We start from the raw sequence: 19,953 nt of genomic DNA on the forward strand, positions 1-19,953 counted from the left end.
CCCAGAGCAGCCTGGGGAGCAGTTGGTGCCTTGCTCAATAGCGATTCCTGTTGGTCCAGGGAATCAAACTGGTGACCTTTTGGTCCCAAAGCTGCTTCTCTAACCATTAGGCCATGGCTTCCCCATGTCAAGTCAGCCAATCATGTCTTTTGGAACTGCTCTTCATGCAGTATCACACGGCAGTGTAACACACTCGGCAGAAAGTGCTATTTGCAACTTGACGAGTGTCACTGTGATTGACAGGACGGCCAAAATAAAAAAAGAATGAGAGAAACTACTTTTCTTCTTCCAATGATCTTTAAATAATTCAGATGATGCAACTTCCTGTTGAACATATGATTTGTGAAGTGTTCTAGGTATTTCAGAGGGGTGAACGTGTTCAGGTAACACGTTAGAGTGAATGTTGTAGGACTTAGTTGTATGTTTCGTAACTTTTAATGGAGGCCTCACTGAATGGATTCACACTTTAATGCAAAGAATTTGAAGTGTTTTAATAATTATATTTCAAGGTAAATTGTAGTTATAGTGGTCTATATAGCACAGGGGATATTTGGTCCACCAAGATATAACCAGTGTTGGGAGTAACGCGTTACAAAAGTAACGAATTACTGTAATGCACTGCTTTTTGCAGTAGCGCGGTAATGTAAGGCATTACAGAAAAAAATTTGGTAATATTTTACTCGGTACAAATGTCAGTAATGCGCGTTACAATGCATTTTTAACCCGGAATGAAGTGGTGGGCTTTTTTTCCTTCATACAAATTCGCCAAAATCACCGCGAGATCAGCAGAAGCGAAACGTCTGCGCAAAATGTTTCACTTCCTTTTCCTTTAAGCTAGCCAGACAGAAGAGAGAGAGGAGTGAACCTGCAGCTGATCTAATGTCGGATAGCGCATTCTCCAGATGGGCACACGCCCATTACTTTAAGTTTGTGAAAAATAAGGATGTGAAGAACATCGTAGTCAAATGCACTTTGTGTGCTAAACCTAAAGAATGGTCCACTTCCCGAAATAGCACCAGTAATTTAACTAAGCATTTACAGAGGTGCCATAGTAACATGAAGTTAGCAAGGAAGCAAGCGGAGGATGAGAGTGGTGATAAAATCACAAAGCAGCCAAAATTAACGTTCTGCCGCTCTGAGATACTCCTTCAGCCTCAGGAGGTTAGGAGACTTGTGGCGGAGTATGTTGTTGAAGATATGCTGACAGTTTGTTTACATGTTTGTCCTGTATAACTGAGGTTTTTTTCTGGTCGGAAGTCAGACTAAAGTGATTGAGCTGCCTTTCCTTCGAGGGCTAATATGCCTAAGCACTTCAATATCATTAAAAGCACTTTGATTTTCTCATCATCTGTAGCCGCTTTATCCTGTTCTACAGGGTCGCTGGAGCCTATCCCAGCTGACTACGGGTGAAAGGCGGGGTACACCCTGGACAAGTCACCAGGTCATCACAGGGCTGACACATAGACACAGACAACCATTCACACTCACACGGGGAGAACATGCAAACTCCGCACAGAAAGGCCCTCGCCGGCCCCGGGGCTCGAACCCGGACCTTCTTGCTGTGAGGCGACAGCGCTAACCACTACACCACCGTGCCGCCCCACTTTGATTTTGTTATTTCTAATTCTGTTTTTCGAAATGTGACTGGGTAGCCTCATATAGCTAATAGTCATTGTCTAGCTGTGATTTAAAAGGCTTGTGGGGTTTTTCAGACCAGTTTTATTGTAGGCTACAATTTGCCATAATATGTTCATTTTTGTTAAATTTCTGAAATGGAGTCATATCCCTTAAGGCTAATCTTTTTTTTTTTTTTTATGAAGCATAAACTATGCTTAATGCTGTAAACTTGAAAACAATAAAGGCATAGAAATGATAATTTTGTATCCTGTCATATCTTTAGACATTACAATACAATACAGTTCAATTAAAAAAGGCAAAGGGGGGTCCCATATACAATTCGTACATTGGGGGAGTGCCTGTTAGAGAGCGCACTTGTCCTGGGCCATCAGCATAGTGAGGTAGGGTGGCCAGTTCCTTTCCTCGCCGCCTTTAACTTCCCCAGTGTTTCCACCAGGTCCTCATTCACTGCTGGGTGGACAGGGAGTGAGCCCCAGATCCCCGTCGAGCCGAGGCTCGAACCAGGGACCGTTTGCTTAGCGGTCAAGCGCTCTAACCACTTGGCCATCTGCGCTCCACAGTTCAATTAATGTTAATATGAATAGGCCTAAAGTTACAGTATTTCTATCACAATTTGCCAGACTTTGACCTTTTGTCTGTTCTTGCAATGATTGTTCCTTGTATTGTGCCATGAGCCATCACTGTGGCTATTATATTCTACTGTTTTTAACCATAAGTCTAGCTCAGTCAGATACCACATCACCTTCCACTGGATGTGTGATGAGCTCATTGAGCGTCTTGAGCTACATTTAGATTGCCAAATCCATACTTCCAGTTATTTTGGTGAGAGTAACTTAAAAGTAATGCAATAGTAGTGTAATGCCTTACATTTTAAATACAGTAATATTGTAACGTAACTAATTACTTTAAAATGACAGTAACAAGTAATAAATAATGCAAAACAGTTTTGAAGTAACTTGCCCAACACTGGATATAACTCCCCCCAGTACACACACACAGCTGCTCACCTTGTTTGACCGCAGTAGAGGGGTTCAGCTTGGCAGACTTGATCTGAGCTTTGGCCAGGTGCAGAGAGGACGCGAGCAGCTGAGCAGCCTTCATATACAACACCAGCTGCTCCACTTGCCTACAGCGGGTGATATGATGGAGTATAAATGAGTGCTTGAATACAACTATGTGTGTTGTGTAGTTTTGCGTATACATGTGCTTTAGACTTTCTGTTAACACTCTGTACTCAAACACGGTATGTTCGGAAAATAATATTAACATAAACTATTCGTATAAATACGCTGGTGATTATAGAAAATCGGGCACACTGATTGGTTGAGAAATTCGGACTATTTCTGACTCGACAAAATGGCTGCCAGTAGCGTCGTTTCTGTAAGTGAGGAGGAATTACAAACGATGAAAGAAAATGCTGTTCCTAAAAGCACTAAAGATGCTCCGAAGTTTGGTCTAAAACTATTCAAAGGTACACATAAGTAACAAGTCTGCGCAGTGACTTTATTACATTTGCACGTCACTTTTGAAGTATGACATAAATTATTTTTTAATATGGTTTAAAAAAAAAATAAAAATCACCTGTGTATTTATGCTAAAACAATTACCCGCCTCAGACTCTGTGAATAATTGTTAAATAACAACTCATTTGGCTCAGTTTGGTTGAAAGACACATTCAATTCAGTAAAATTCCGAATTCATTTTTGATAACTGATGAATTAACAGATTCGGGTGCTGTGTGTGTGTGTGTGTGTATATCTCACCCCCACTCCTTGCTGAGCTGGCTGATCTGGTCCACCACCACACTCTCCTGAGGAGGGTAAAGCGATGCTGCAGAAATGCCAAGGTCTGCTCCTCCTGCTCTCACAGCGGCCATCTCCAGCACACAGTCCGTAAAGGACAGCATCATCCGCAAGTGCATTAATGTGTCTGTGTGCTCTCTCTGCCAAAACACACACACACACACACATCAATATACCTGCAGAGTTCTAGGGTCACTCTGTATTCACTATTTATTCCTCTATTATAACAGCCTAAACTATTTAAAGTGCATATCCTGGACCAATTTAGTTTTTTTTATATGAAAGTATGTCCCTTTACACACTCATCCAGAAGGGTAATTTCTCACAAGGCCATCTGTCTACAGCAGAAAAAAAAATAAAATAACAACACGCGTCTGGAAAAATCCCAAGGGAGTCTGGAGCCAGAATCGTGACGTTACCTGCGGAAGCGCCAGCAGGCTGCGCGAGCTTTGCACGGTTTCAGTGCACAGCCTGTGTAGACCAAGTGCTCCCATTTCTCTCTCATTGTCCGCTCTTTTGGGAAACGATGAGTACTAATCCCATCATCATTGGTGTTGCTACACCCTCCTACGCTACATCTGTTAACCATTTTAATAATTACGTGATAACGTTAGAGAAATTTGCAGAAAACCACCAGGTCGTTTTCTCATAAACAAACCAGCGCTGACGTAGGATTCAGAGGGAGGCGTCCCGCACGTGACATCACGAAAATCAGTGTTTGCCGGGAAATCCAAATGCCAAGTTTTTTCAGAGGCGGACCAATTCACCTCAAATGGCTTGATTTCAACTGAATTTTTCTGGTATTGCGCAAGGTAAAAAAATTGCAGAGAATGCAGAATGTTACAGATATTTGACCAAAGTTTAATATAAAATAGGAGAATTACATTGATCTTGCTCCTGAATTTACCCGTGATATGCACTTTAACAGGGCGGCACAGTGGTGTAGTGGTTAGCGCTGTCGCCTCACAGCAAGAAGGTCCGGGTTCGAGCCCCGTGGCCGGCGAGGGCCTTTCTGTGCGGAGTTTGCATGTTCTCCCCGTGTCCGCGTGGGTTTCCTCCGGGTGCTCCGGTTTCCCCCACAGTCCAAAGACATGCAGGTTAGGTTAACTGGTGACTCTAAATTGAGCGTAGGTGTGAATGTGAGTGTGAATGGTTGTCTGTGTCTATGTGTCAGCCCTGTGATGACCTGGCGACTTGTCCAGGGTGTACCCCGCCTTTCGCCCGTAGTCAGCTGGGATAGGCTCCAGCTTGCCTGCGACCCTGTAGAACAGGATAAAGCGGCTAGAGATAATGAGATGAGATGAGATGCCCTTTAACACTTAATGCAAGGATTCTCATCTCCACTCCTACTTCCCTGCAGGGCCTACAATGTCCCCTTTCTGATCAGGTCCATCATGAATTGGATCGTGTGTGTTGATAGTAAGAATAGGATGAAACTCTTTCGTGCGGTGGGTGCACAGGACTGTAGCTGAGACTGTATTTTTGCTTTTGTGTTACACAAAAGTTAGCCTCTCACCTCCATCAGTGTCTCCTCTGGGAGTTCAGGGGCCTCAAACGTGATAAACCCATCAAGGCTGGGTGGAGAGGTGCCATAGGGGACATAACGTATGCTGCTGGGGGCTGCTTCCGCCCCAGGGGGAGAACTACCCATGGCCATAGCAGGAGGAGAACCCATGCACACCTTTCCACTGGTAGAGTACAGGGAGCCTGCTGAACCTGTGGACCCTACTATGGAAAACACACACAAAAACACAAATATATCAACGATGACATCTACAGTGAATGAACAATAAGTGAATTAGAGGCTCCATCAAGATTACACTATACCACAAACCTAGCTGTTTTAACTCACTAATACTAATTGAGGACTAATTTAGCCCTATTACTAATTTAGGACTTGAAAGCTTACATCAATGCCACACAAGTATGGCCCAAATAAGCTTTTGGATAAGTTAAAGATGATTTGTTTGTAGCTGTATTTAGAGTCTGTGCTGCAGACAGATAGCACACACCCATCAATGTCCAGTAACAAAGCCAAGCACTATTGCTGTTTATGAAGCCTAGGCTGGCACTGCTGCTGCTGGTGGTGGTGGTGGCGATGGTGGCATGGTTGGCAGTAGCGAGGTGAAGCTCTCACCTGATGTGGTACGCGGGCGTGTGCTCAGGTGGCTGCAAGTGGGTGGGGTGCTGCTTTTGGGGGGCGAGCCTACTGTGAACACTACGGTACGGGGACTCGCACTGCCCACTGCCAGACCACATGACCCTGCAGGGGCTGAGGGTGGCACACACAAACACACACAAGCACACAAAAACACGCACGCACACACACACAAACACAACACAGGGGTCACAAACTCAGGCCAAGACCCAGGGCGACATCACACACACTAAAAGCCAATCAAAGAGGCCCATGCAGAGCACAAGCTGTGCAGAAGCTTTTAGACGTGGAAACATACTGAATGACATTTAGGACAGAAGAACAGTGCAAACCTACATTAAAAAAACAAAACAACAATGCACTACAGCAGAGATTTCATGCCATGCCTTATTTTCTTGGCCATTCAATTACTACATAGCAACCAATCATAATCTAGTGCCTAGATCGATCCTTCACCACTTAATCAGGTGCGCTGGTCTTTTTCTTGTGACTGTAATTTGAATTTAAAGTTCCTGATATGGTCAACACATCTGATGAATCAGATGGTGGTTTTCTATGCATTTCCAAAGACAAAAATAGATTTTAACATGTTCGCTATGGTCTGTGTTGTGTCCGTCAGCTGAAAACACACACAGTAACCCTTGACCCCTCTGCTTAAGAATGAATTTTCATCTGCTGTTTAGTCTGACTTAATAAGCCTTATGCATTAAAATATAGTCCTGGCCATCAGCCTTAAGGAAGTTAGCTAGCTAGCCAATCTCAAGAAGGATGTGGTAGAATTTTGCATTTTGTTCGAACACTTAATGAAGGTTTTGCTGTCAGATTCTACCTACTGTGGTGCTTGAAAGTTTGTGAACCCTTTAGAATTTTCTATATTTCTGCATAAATATGACCTAAAACATCATCAGATTTTCACACAAGTCCTAAAAGTAGATAAAGAGAACCCAGTTAAACAAATGAGACAAAAATATTATACTTGGTCATTTATTTATTGAGGAAAATGATCCAATATTAAGATAAGATAAGATAAGATAAACTTTATTTAATCCCCAAAGGGGAAATTCACTTATCACAGCAGCCAAAGAATAGATCAGACAAAGATAAGGATAAAAATATATAGAACTACTACCTAAAAAAGTAGTAAAAGATGAAAACAATAAATAAATAGATTAATAAATCAATAATTTACACATTTTGGATTACTACATGCATCCCCCTGCATGTAGTAGATCCTGGCTTATGATATATCCAATATAAATATGATATACACAACCAGAGATATGATATGTACAGGACATCCATCACAAAAAGCTTGATAAAAAGCCTAATATATAGCAGTACAGTATTTCATAACAGCAGTGTTGTACAATCTAATAGCAGATGGAATAAAATACCTACAATAGCGTTCCCTTTTACACGCTGGATGAAGTAGTCTACTACTAAAAGAACTGCTGAGTGCAGTCACTGTCTGATAAAGGGGGTGAGAGGAGTTGGCCATAATGGATGCCAGCTTATCCAACATCCTTCTCTCACCAACCACCTCAACTGTGTCCAGGGAGCCCCCAAGAACAGAGCCTGCAGTCCTGGCCAATTTGTTCAGTCTTTTCCTGTCCCTCTCTGTGCTACCACTGCCCCAACAGATAATGGCATAGAACACTACTGACGCCACTCCTGTATCGTAGAACGTCTTTAGTAGTGACCTGCACACACCAAAGGACCTCAGTCTCCTCAATAGGTGGCGGCGACTCTGTCCCTTCTTATACAGGGCATCAGTGTTGTGTGACCAATCCAGTTTGTTATTCAGGTGGACACCGAGGTATTTATAGACTAACACAAATTCAATGTTCTCCCCCTGAATGCACACAGGTACAGGGGATGGCGCCTTCCGGCGAAAATCCACCACCATCTCCTTTGTCTTCCCAGTGTTCAACTGAAGATGGTTCTTGTCACACCATTCAACAAAATTGGCAATGACCTCCCTGTATTCCCCATCATTCCCCTCTGTTAGTCATCAGAGAATTTCTGGAGATGGGTTGTAGGTTGTATCTGAAATATGATGTATAAAGGGTGAAGAGAAAGGGGGACAGGACTGTACCCTGTGGAGCCCCTGTACTGCAGACCACCACCTCAGACTCACAGTCACGCAGTCTCACATACTGTGGCCTGTTTGTAAGGTAGTCAGAGATCCATGTAGTCAGATCGCAGTTGACCCCCGCTCCTTCCAGCTTGGCCTTCAGCAGTGCTGGTTGGATTGTATTAAAAGCACTAGAAAAGTAAAAAAACATGATTCTCACAGAACATCCCGTATTCTCCAGGTGGGAGAGTGACCTGTGGTGAAGCAGGATGATTGCATCCTCCACACCAACACCCTGGCAATATGCAAACTGGAGGGGATCCAGCTCACCATTCACTAGGTATCGCAGATGGTTTAGAACAATCCTCTCCAAGGTCTTCATTAGATGTGATGTCAGGGCGACTAGCCTGAAATGGTTGGTCTCCCTAGGATGCATTGTCTTGGGGACAGGGACTATGCAGGATGTCTTCCACAGCGTTGGAACTTTCCCCAGCCTTAGGCTCAGATTAAAAATGTGCATGAAGACCCTGCAAAGTTGATCTGCACAGTCTCTGAGCAGCCTGGAGCTAATGCCATCAGGACCAGTAGCCTTCCTCATCTTCAACCTCTTGAACTCTGCTCTCACCTGCTCATCAGTAATGGAGAGACTAAGGGGAGGTAAAGCTGTGATGACATCGCTAGTTACTGAAGAGACAGGGGGATGCTCTGACTGCCCAGGTGAGGATTGGAGGGTAATGGAGTTAAAAGAGAGAGGCTCTGCTGATGACAATGAGGGGCTAATAATGGATAGAGGGGGGAGGGGGCTTTGGTAAGCAGAGCCATGGATGATAGTGAGGGTGGCGACATCAAAACGGTTAAAATACAGATTTAATGTATTTGCCCACTGCTTATCACCTGCCTCTGGGCCCTTTCCCTTATCTTTGCCATGGCCAGAGATCATTTTCAGGCCCCTCCAAGCCTCCCTTGCATTTTTCCTCTGGAGGCGCTCCTCAAGCTTCCTCTTGTAGGTGTCTTTCCCCTTCCTTACATATCTGTGAGTGGCAAAAGTATGTGAACCTTTGCTTTCAGTATCTGGTGTGACCCCCTTGTGCAGCAATAACTGCAACTAAACGTTTCTGGTAACTGTTGATCAGTCCTGCACACCGGCTTGGAGGAATTTTAGCCCATTCCTCCGTACAGAACAGCTTCAACTCTGGGATGTTGATGGGTTTCCTCACATGAACTGCTCGCTTCAGGTCCTTCCACAACATTTCGATTGGATTAAGGTCAGGACTTTGACTTGGCCATTCCAAAACATTCACTTTATTCTTCTTTAACCATTCTTTGGTAGAACGTTGTCTTGCTGCATGACCCACCTTCTCTTGAGATTCAGTTCATGGACAGATGTCCTGACATTTTCCTTTAGCATTCACTGGTATAATTCAGAATTCGTTGTTCCATCAATGATGGCAAGCCGTCCTGGCCCAGATGCAGCAAAACAGGCCCAAACCATGATACTACCACCACCATGTTTCACAGATGGGATAAGGTTCTTATGCTGGAATGCAGTGTTTTCCTTTCTCCAAACATAACGCTTCTCATTTAAACCAAAAAGTGCTATTTTGGTCTCACCCGTCCACAAAACATTTTTCCAATAGCCTTCTGGCTTGTCCACGTGATCTTTAGCAAACTGCAGACGAGCAGCAATGTTCTTTTTGGAGAGCAGTGGCTTTCTCCTTGCAACCCTGCCATGCACACCATTGTTGTTCAGTGTTCTCCTGATGGTGGACTCATGAACATTAACATTAGCCAATATGAGACAGGCCTTCAGTTGCTTAGAAGTTACCCTGGGGTCCTTTGTGACCTCGCTGACTATTACATGCCTTACTCTTGGAGTGATCTTTGTTGGTCGACCACTCCTGGGGAGGGTAACAATGGTCTTGAATTTCCTCCATTTGTACACAATCTGCCTGACTGTGGACTGGTGGAGTCCAAACTCTTTAGAGATGGTTTTGTAACCTTTTCCAGCCTGATGAGCATCAACAACGCTTTTTCTGAGGTCCTCAGAAATCTCCTTTGTTCATGCCATGATACACTTCCACAAACATGTGTTGTGAAGATCAGACTTTGATAGATCCCTGTTCTTGAAATAAAACAGGGTGCCCACTCACACCTGAATGTCATCCCATTGATTGACTCTAATTTCACCTTCAAATTAACTGCTAACCCTAGAGGTTCACATACTTTTGCCACTCACAGATATGTAATATTGGCTCATTTTCCTCAATAAATAAATGACCAAGTATAATATTTTTGCCTCATTTGTTTAACTGGGTTCTCTTTGTCTACTTTTAGGACTTGTGTGAAAATCTGATGATGTTTTGGGTCATATTTATGCATAAATATAGAACATTCTAAAGGGTTCACAAACTTTCAAGCACCACTGTAAAACCTTTCCTGATTGGCAAACCTTCTACTATGTTTCATGGTTGCTGTTTATCATGGTGACTCCAGACTTTTTTTTTTTTTAAAGAAGCTGGAACTACACAGCATCAGTATGGGCAGAGCTTGATTGGCCAATTATTATACAACAGCAATAACAGCTTACTCGCTATACAAATCGCAATAAATCCATGCTGTTATGTTTTGCTACTGAAGAGTTACCTGTGTCCATAGGTCTCTCTGTGTTGAGGCTATCCGTACTGCCCTGGTACGTCTGTCCTCCCAGAGTGATTCTCACAGGCTGCTCTGACAGACGCCCTGTACTCACAGACCTGAGGATAAAAAGCCAGGTCATGATGGCATATTCTGTAGAGCACAGAACTAAATGCTATACATGAGAGCAGTGGCTGGTGTAAAATGAAAGACATCACCGAGAGGCTGTGATGTGCTACAGCATGCAGCAGTGATTCTGATGCGAAGTAGCGTTAATCTGCAAACCCATGGAACCCAATTTCTATCCAGATACATTTTAATGGAGTTGTACAGAAGATGACTCGAACTGTATTGTCTCTCTTTTGTCTGACTGCCTGCACCCATCAGCATGAGAGTAAAAGCTGCCCATTTCTATGACTTGTTCAGCCCCTCTAACTTGATCAACACATCAGTGCTGCTTTCTGCATCAAAATTTTGCCAGACATGGCTTTTCTATTTCAGCCTCCAACATGGACATAGCGTATAATGAATGCCCGTATGGCAAATTCAGTAATCGTATCCTGGTGCCACAAATGATTAACCCATTAGAACACCCATGCACACACTAGTAAGCGCAGAGTATTTCATGAATCCTGGAGAATCATGAATATCAGTCATTATTCTATCCACATTCACTGGATATGAGCAATCGTGCGCTCCGGTTGGCCGCTCTACTACTAGGCTATCAACTCATATACCGTGAGTAGAGAAAAACAAAACGGCCTTGTGTTGCTGAACCAACCGAGGACGAAATAAAAACTCTACTCGAAAAAAAAAAACGTGAAAAATTGTGATCAAGTATTTAAAGAAACAGAAATGGCTAAATGAACATCGTCCCCCACCCCAATATCTCCTGTTCCACACTCCAGCCCAGTCGGTGGCAGTAATGCACCTTTAAGTTGGTTTGCCAACCGCCAAATAAACCCTAACAAAGAAACCAAAAAATACAAGAAAAATGCAACAAAATATGGAATAAAAGTATTTGATGGTAAGAACGTATTATTGCATTTTTCACAAATTGCTCCTGTCATTTTGCCAGTTTGTTTACATTCTAAGCAGAAATGATTTTGTTGGAAGTTTTTATTTATCGAATGTGCAAAAAAAAAAAGCTCCGTTTGTCAAAATCCAGTGAATGTGGATAAAATAAAACAGTTACTCCACTCAATCTCGTCGTACATGGTTTATAGCCAACTCGGTGCTACGCGCCTCGTCGGCTATCAGCTCATGTCCGACTTGATTTCATGGAATAACCGTTAAATGTATCAGAGAAAGGAATAAAAGTGAATAAATAATAGGAAACAGTATTTGTGTTCTTTGTACCTGCCAAAGGTAGTTTTGGAGCTCTCAGAAGCCGAGTTGCGGCCGCTGGGGTTTGGTGACCAGTGATGAGGGCAGATCTCCCGGGCATCAGTAGACATCTTACTGGAATTGGGGCTGTCCGCTATGCCCTGTTGAGAAGCCAAGGCCATGAGGTTGCATGAGGCCTGAGTTTTAGGGATTTTGAAGGGAGCAGTGGTCTGTAAAAACGTAGATAGGTCAAAACATGGTGAGTCCAGTAACATGTACAAACCTACTCTATGCGTTCAATTTTCATCAAGCCTACCTTGGTTGGTGAGCCAATGATAGTGGGCAGGGGAGACTTTTGAAGCCAATCAGAGGTGCGAGGGGAGGAGCCAAGGTGCTTGGTAGGAGAGGTCCCCAGGTTGCCAGGGCGTCCCAGCTGTGGTGAGTGGGTAGGGGCATAGACTAAGGCAGTGGGCTGCACAGGATCGGACAGCTGCTTGTACAGCTTCTGCTTGTTTTGGTAGACGTCGGTCAGGGCGGGTGCACTCTGGAGACGGGCACCCAGCAATTGAGATGAGGGCACGGGGGAACCTGTATTTATTAAAAAATAATAAAAAAAACAAAAACCCAGACATCTATTTAACAAAAATTCATCTCCGTCAAAAAATGTCTGTTAATATTGAACTGATTTTCCATTTTCCAGCAGTTCCGACTGACACATTGCATGCTATGCCCATTAGGTGGCACCACTGTCCGTATGAGATCTCTACGCTTCAGAGGACTGCCAATGACACTGCAGCAGAAGAGGCTACTGAGTTCATTTTAACTTGACTTCAGACTATGATCTGTATTCCAGCATGTAGACCATGATCATCATGTGTCTCTGCAAGAGACAAGTGCACTGTGTAATGGATCCAATGACTGATATATCGATTTTGGTTTGCGTTATGCATATAATATTAACATCAAGGCACATTATATGGCCGAAACTTTGTGGACACCTGACAATCACACTCACATGTGGTTCTTCCCCAAACTGTTGCTACAAAGTCGGAAGCACACGACTGTGTAGGATATTTTTGTATGTTGTTGCATTACATTTTCCCTTCACTGGAAATAAAAGGCCCTAACATGTTTCAGCATGGCAATGCCCATGTGCACAAAGCGAGGTTCATGAAGACATGAGTCAAAGAACTCTACTGGCCTGCACAGAGCCCTGACCTCAACCCCACTGAGCTCGTTTGGGATGAACTGGAAGGCATACCTGTCAACCCTCCCGTTTTTCCCGGGAAATCCCTTATTTTGACTTATTTCCCGCTGTCTTCCCGTTTTTTTATTTTCCCGAAAATATCCCGTATTTTCACATTATATAAAAGTCCCGTATTTTCACAATATAAAAAAGTCGGTAGGTCCAGAATTCATGACGCGCCTCTGACAGGAGTTTACAGCAGGAAGTCGGGCCATGAATTCACGTCCCCGCCCTCTCAGGCATCAGTAATTACAGAACTGCGTCCGGAGGCGAGGCTGAGCAAGTGATTCGGTCCAGTGTTGCCAGATTGGGCGGTTTCCTGCCCAAGTTGGGCGGTTTCAAGTGCATTTTGGTGGGTTTTGAACATATTTTGGGCTGGAAAACGTCAGCAGTATCTGGCAACACTGATTAGGTCTGAGGTGAAGATGGCGATGCTAATAGCTAAGAAAAACATTAGCCTCTCTTTCTTTGATTTCAACAAGTGCGTGGCTGGAATGTTCCCAGACTCTTCCATCGCAAAGAAATTTTCCATGGGGAAAACGAAAGCCTCCCAAATAATCAAAGGTAAGCTACACATGTTTACATTAAGTATGTCCTGGCTAAGACCTCATAAATAGCCTAGTGTAAACTAATTGGTGTATTAACTGTTTTATCCACTCATTGTCTATTTTATTTTCTATCTGAAACTTACCCATTTTAAATCACTCTTGGTTTAATATCTTGCTCTTTATCTCTCTCTCTCTCTCTCTCTCTCTCTCTCTCTCTATCTATCTATCTATCTAGTGTTCCGAGGCCATGACTATGGTAAAACCATAATAAATTGCAATGGAATTGAATTTATTGACTGGTTATATAATGACCTTTCTTATTTTAACATAAGATACGTATTTTAGCCCTTAATTTGGGAAATAACTGGTACCACTGAAAGCAAATAAAAATAAATGTATAGTTTATTCACAAATGCACTCTACTGTATAAACCATAAGCATATTGAGTTTGGGTCTTGGCTATCACCAACATGCACCAGAGTACAGGAAATCACAAATACTAGATAGAAAATTGCCCCTCATTCAACTACACACTCACTTTTGGTGAAGGGTATGACTTTCCGAAATTTTCCCTTATTTTGAGTTAAAAATCTGGAAAATGTCCCTTTTTTTCAAACCTCAAAGTTGACAGGTATGCTGGAAGGCCTCCTCATCCAAAATCAATACCTGACCTCACTACTGCTCTTGTGGCTGAATGAGCACAAATCCCCGCAGCCACGCCCCAAAATGTAGTGGAAATCCTTCCTAGAAGAGTGTAGGTTATTATAACAGCAAGGGAAGACTAAATCTGGAACGGGCTGTTCAGTGAGTCAAATTTCAACAAACGTTTAAAACGGCTTAAAGCAAAATTGATGGTATATACACTGACTGAAACACTGCATTAGTATTGGCACTGGTATTGATTGATAACCTCCACCCTGTAATTCCTGATTTAAAGAAAGGTTCACAGGAAAATAAAATGCTTCCATGAATTATGGCCCTAAACTAAATTGCTTTGTTATTGCTGGTGGAAATGAGCCTTAACTTCATATCTTGTATGTTTGGTCTGAACTATGGCTGCACCTAAACACTGAAGAAAGGGTGGTTTCAATAAAGAATATTTTACAGAAACACTGTGAGCAGAAGTCAGATGAAACTTAAAGTCTATTAGGAATCTTAACAGACTATGGGAGAAAAGAGTCCCTCCCGGTCACATAGCACGCGGTCTACTTACCACCAGATGAGCTGCGACTGCGTGCTTCGTGGCTGTGGGGATGTCCACAACAGCAGTGACCCAGCTGTTCAGGAATAGTAGCCACTGAACAACACACACGGACAGACATGTCAGGACATGTTGCATGCTAAAGCAAACAAACTCCTCTACCTAAAAAGTGGACGGCTCCATGGTAACCTCGACAAACCCCAGAGAGAGAGGTGAAAAAGACAGAAATAGGACAGGCGAGAAGACCAAAAAAAAGAAGACAGGAAAGGGCAAGGAAAAAGGAAAGGAGAGATAAATGGAGAAAGAGACTGATATTTTTACCCAGTGGAGAAGGCGAGTAGGGACGGGAGCTCCCAGTGGAGAGTCTTCGACCCACAGTCTGGGCAGCATCAGCAGGGCTGGGAGAGCCGGAGGCAGCTTTTGGAAATCCCATAGGGCTGGTGTTAGAGCGCCGCACTGTACCAGACCTGCAGCCACATGGCACAACATGATTATGATATTACAACACAATCAAACATCATACTGTACATTAGCCGTAGTCTTACAACATACAATTTCAATTTTCTAATTTTAATGCTGGGGGCGGTACGGTGGTGTAGTGATTAGCGCTGTTGCCTCACAGCAAGAAGGTCCGGGTTCGAGCCCCGTGGCCGGCGAGGGTCTTTCTGTGCGGAGTTTGCATGTTCTCCCCGTGTCCACGTGGGTTTCCTCCGGGTGCTCCGGTTTCCCCCACAGTCCAAAGACATGCAGGTTAGGTTAACTGGTGACTCTAAATTGAGCGTAGGTGTGAATGTGAGTGTGAATGGTTGTCTGTGTCTATGTGTCAGCCCTGTGATGACCTGGCGACTTGTCCAGGGTGTACCCCGCCTTTCGCCCGTAGTCAGCTGGGATAGGCTCCAGCTTGCCTGCGACCCTGTAGGACAGGATAAAGCGGCTAGAGATAATGAGATGAGAATTTTAATGCTGATACCACATAAACAATAATGATGATCCAAAACCCATCCATCCATCCATTATCCGTAGCCGCTTATCCTGTGCAGGGTCGCGAGCAAGCTGGAGCCTATCCCAGCTGACTACGGGCGAAAGGCGGGGTACACCCTGGACAAGTCGCCAGGTCATCACAGGGCTGACACATAGACACAGACAACCATTCACACTCACATTCACACCTACGGTCAATTTAGAGTCACCAGTTAACCTAACCTGCATGTCTTTGGACTGTGGGGGAAACCGGAGCACCCGGAGGAAACCCACGCGGACACGGGGAGAACATGCAAACTCCGCACAGAAAGGCCCTCGCCGGCCACGGGGCTCGAACCCGGACCTTCTTGCTGTGAGGCAACAGCGCTAACCACTACACCACCGTGCCGCCCTGATTCAAAATTAGTTACGAAAATTGAAATCTTCAGTCATTTTAAATTACATTTCCATAAATGTGTCACGTGTATTGACGCATTACCATCCAAAATTCATGATTTAGTTACATTTGCTTTCTTTCCCATACATTAATCTCAGTGGTTCACATTCCTCAACCATCTTTCCTTTGCCTTACCACAACTAATATCAAAATCCTTATGCTCCTTCCAGAAAGCAGTGCAATGCTCTTGTAACCTGCCTTTTCAAAACTTGTTAAGAAATTATCCCAGTAACACTGGAAAACAAACACGACTCATGAAATCCCGGTGAAAAGTCGTCTCATACACACTGGTATGCAGTTCTTTTTACCACAGCCAATAGCGGTGTGGTCTAACAATGCGTGTGAAGCTGAGCTCACAGGAGTCAAGGGTGGTGTGATTAATCCTTGTTTGAGATGCAGTCAGGAGAAAAGGAAGTGGGGCAGCTGTTCGGGAGTGTTGGGGAGGTGCAACAGGATTAATCTCTAAGCTCCCCCTGGACACCCGCCTAAACCAAACCAGCATCATGCTGAGACAATCGACCTGCAAAATCTTTCTTTCGCTTCCTCTTTTTAACCGCAATCCCTCTATTCCATCCACCACCCAGCTTTTGTACTTTCTGACTGGCTGCAAATTTTATAAACACGTTTACCACTGCGACGATGTAAAGCATCAGCCTTTTAAGCATCACAAGTTGCAAAAGAAAGCATAAAGCTTGACCGTTAGTTAAGCTAGAGATCTGTGTTTTGCCCCAAATCTGATCCCGGCTGCAAAGTGTCTCACCTGGGTGAGCCGTGGAGGGTAGTGCTCGGGCTGCTGGACAGGTTTTGCTTGATCCGCTGGTAGTTGCGCACCTGAGTGGGCACAGGGATCGGGGTGGTCTCTGTTCGAGGGGACACCACAGGGTTCTGGCCTGAAGAAGGCTGCGGCTGCCTGGATGAAGTAGAACAAAATCCAGTGATCTAGTCAGCATGTTTCAACAAGAATACATCCATGGTGGCTGTTCAACTGTTTAGAAAAACACCTCACAAAAACATGCATTTATAAAATAAAGCCAAAACTGACAGAAGTAAGAGCTCTGAGATCTTTGTTTCACGGAGTGTTTATAACAGTGAGCTTGTTTTCATACAGTATGAAAACCCTTTTCCTGTTTAAAGGGCCTGGCCAAACAGCAGAGGGAAGAGAAACCATGTAAACACATGCACTTCCAGCCTATCAGAAAGAAGGGAGTGGCTTAAGGTGCAAATGAGGGCTGAGCTTTCAAGTCAGTGGTCCATGCCAGGGCCTCCTACTTCCACCATTCCCACCGAGAGGGAACAACAACAACAAAAAAAACTCTTCTTTGAACCCTTTTGTCTTCTTTAGGGTAACAAAATGCCTTCGGACAGAAGTCACGTGTGGGTCACATGAGGTGTCGATGTGTTGTGCAGAGTATATAGTGAGGGAAGGAACAGCAATGCCAATGGTACATGTGAGCCATACAAGGTCAGGCAGCTACACAAAGACAGTCTCTTTGTTTGATCCAAAGTTGGATCAGCATGGCACGGCACAACATGCAAAAAAAAAATCTGAAGAGAAAAAGTAGCTCAAGGCACAAGAGTTATTTCAAAAAAGATATTGGAGATGGAAAAAAAAAACACACCACACACACAGTCAGCATCAGTGTTTTAATATCATGTTTTCAGTAAAAGCCTGCTTGTCTTCTGTGCATGTTTTTATAAACTGGTGTGGACTAACACCTCGTTTTGTTTACCTGCCTGCTTGCCCCGAGAGTCACACTCTGAGAATCAGCACACAAACAATGAACACGGGTTGGTACAGAGTACACTGCATGGGAACACTGTGTTAAACCGAGTTGCTCACAACTCCAGGAAAAGCCAGCAGCTCTCCTGGAGGAGCTGGCTCTCCTCCAAGGTATTGCATGAGACTTCACACACAAGTCTGTTGAGAAACACAGCGTGGCCTGCTGCTCAGCCAGCTCACCCACATATTCATACACAAAGAGTGTCTCATGCTGTACTCAGAAGACAGAGGAGGGGGACAATCAAAACACTGCATGTGTGTGTCAAAGAAAAACAACATGGCTAAAAGGGTTTAACTTTAGACCGAGGAGGAAGTAACTTTCAGCTGATGCACTGACTCTCAGAAGTAATGCATAGTTCTCGCTCTCTCTCTGACATGTACGTATGTACCGTACTGTGTCTACTACAAGTATACAGTAAATGTATACTATAAGTAACTTTTTCATGAGGTCCTTTTTGAAAATCACGTATCACGAAAAAGTTTACTCAATAAATATTATTATTATTTATGTAATTTTTTTTCCTTCTTTTTCTTCCCCCTATCTTTACTGTTCCTACTGTTACTGTATGTTTTATGTGGTAAGTGTCTTTTCACCTATTACTTTTACCATAATGTACACTACCGTCCAAAAGTTTGGGGTCACCCAGACAATTTTGTGTTTTCCATGAAAAGTCACACTTTTATTTCCCACCATGAGTTGTAAAATGAATAGAAAATATAGTCGAGACATTTTTCTGGCCATTTTGAGCATTTAATCGACCCCACAAATGTGATGCTCCAGAAACTCAATCTGCTCAAAGGAAGGTCAGTTTTATAGCTTCTCTAAAGAGCTCAACTGTTTTCAGCTGTGCTAACATGATTGTACAAGGGTTTTCTAATCATCCATTAGCCTTCTGAGGCAATGAGCAAACACATTGTACCATTAGAACACTGGAGTGAGAGTTGCTGGAAATGGGCCTCTATACACCTATGGAGATATTGCACCAAAAACCACACATTTGCAGCTAGAATAGTCATTTACCACATTAGCAATGTATAGAGCAGGGGTCATCAAACTACGGCCCGCAGGCTGACTCCGGCCCGCCGCCCCCCTTTGACCAGCCCCCCAGCCCCTCTGCCCCCCACCACTTGAACCGGCCCTATGAGGCAATCCCCAAAAGTGGTCATGGCCTATTTTTTTAAATTGCTTTTTGGCAAATAATAACATGTCTGCATCTTGTATTTTGTTGATTTTATCAATTAAAATTGATATTTAGTTATAAAATTAACTATTCATATTTTCCGAATTTTCGTCATATGCTCGCGATCAAGCAGTGACAGGCAGCGCATGCGCAGAGAACTGTCAGTGTTCAGGACAGCAAAATGGCTAGCGGTCAGCGAAAAGTTGACAGAGAGTGCAGAGTTTTTAAAGAACAGTGGACCACTGATTATTTTTTTGTTCAGTGTAAGGACCATGCAGTTTGTCTTGTACTGTATGTAAAGAAAGTGTGTCGGTTTTCAAAGAATATAATCTGCGTCGTCACTACGGAACCCGCCACAAAGAGTATGCTAGTTTGCGAGGGCAAACAAGAGAAGACAGGATTCGGAGGATGAAATGCGGACTGGCTGCACAACAGAATGGATTCCTTCGCCAAACCCGGATCAACCAGGCTGCTGTCCGAGCTAGCTATAAGGTAGCTCACCTACTAGCTACCCATGGAACGCCGTTTACTGATGGGGACTTTGTTAAAGTATGCATGCTTGCTGTGGCCGAGGAGGTGTGTCCCGACAAGAAAGACGCGCTCAATGCGGTGAGTCTCTCCGCACCTACTATGACCAGGCGAACCGAAGATTAGGGGGACAACGTGTATGACCAGCTGAATGAGAGAGCGTCAGAATGCGAGTTTTTTGCTTTGGCCATGGATGAGAGCAATGACGTGCAGGACACAGCACAATTGCTGTGATCTATTGCTCATATTATTATAATTTCACTGTTTTTTTTAAATGTATTTATTTTATAGGGCTAATTATTTGACCTTTATTAAGTGCTGCACACAATTATTGTTAATATTATTAATAATATCAACAGGCCTACCTACAATTTATAATTTTCCACTCACCTTTGCCAGCGTCAATCACCTCAACTAGGC

General features: G+C 43.7%; 1 protein-coding gene across 4 annotated transcripts in view; it reads right to left on the minus strand.

Annotated features, from left to right (window-relative positions):
• The window catches only part of ulk2 (unc-51 like autophagy activating kinase 2), a 99,209-nt gene that overhangs the window by 10,180 nt on the left and 69,076 nt on the right, over window positions 1-19,953 (minus strand). For 2 of the 4 annotated variants that reach the window (XM_060943894.1, XM_060943895.1), the window contains exons 16-25: window positions 16,805-16,954; window positions 14,949-15,094; window positions 14,640-14,723; window positions 11,949-12,220; window positions 11,666-11,862; window positions 10,316-10,425; window positions 5,578-5,712; window positions 4,957-5,168; window positions 3,402-3,580; window positions 2,646-2,764 (exon numbers count right to left, since the gene is read on the minus strand). In XM_060943894.1, the coding sequence (XP_060799877.1) occupies window positions 2,646-2,764; window positions 3,402-3,580; window positions 4,957-5,168; window positions 5,578-5,712; window positions 10,316-10,425; window positions 11,666-11,862; window positions 11,949-12,220; window positions 14,640-14,723; window positions 14,949-15,094; window positions 16,805-16,954 (1,604 nt within the window). The remainder of the gene's footprint in view (window positions 1-2,645; window positions 2,765-3,401; window positions 3,581-4,956; window positions 5,169-5,577; window positions 5,713-10,315; window positions 10,426-11,665; window positions 11,863-11,948; window positions 12,221-14,639; window positions 14,724-14,948; window positions 15,095-16,804; window positions 16,955-19,953) is intronic. The other 2 variants (XM_060943896.1, XM_060943897.1) reach the window with 2 other exon arrangements.

The sequence above is a fragment of the Neoarius graeffei genome, chromosome 17, assembly GCF_027579695.1.
Source record: "Neoarius graeffei isolate fNeoGra1 chromosome 17, fNeoGra1.pri, whole genome shotgun sequence".
Classification (NCBI taxonomy): domain Eukaryota; kingdom Metazoa; phylum Chordata; class Actinopteri; order Siluriformes; family Ariidae; genus Neoarius; species Neoarius graeffei.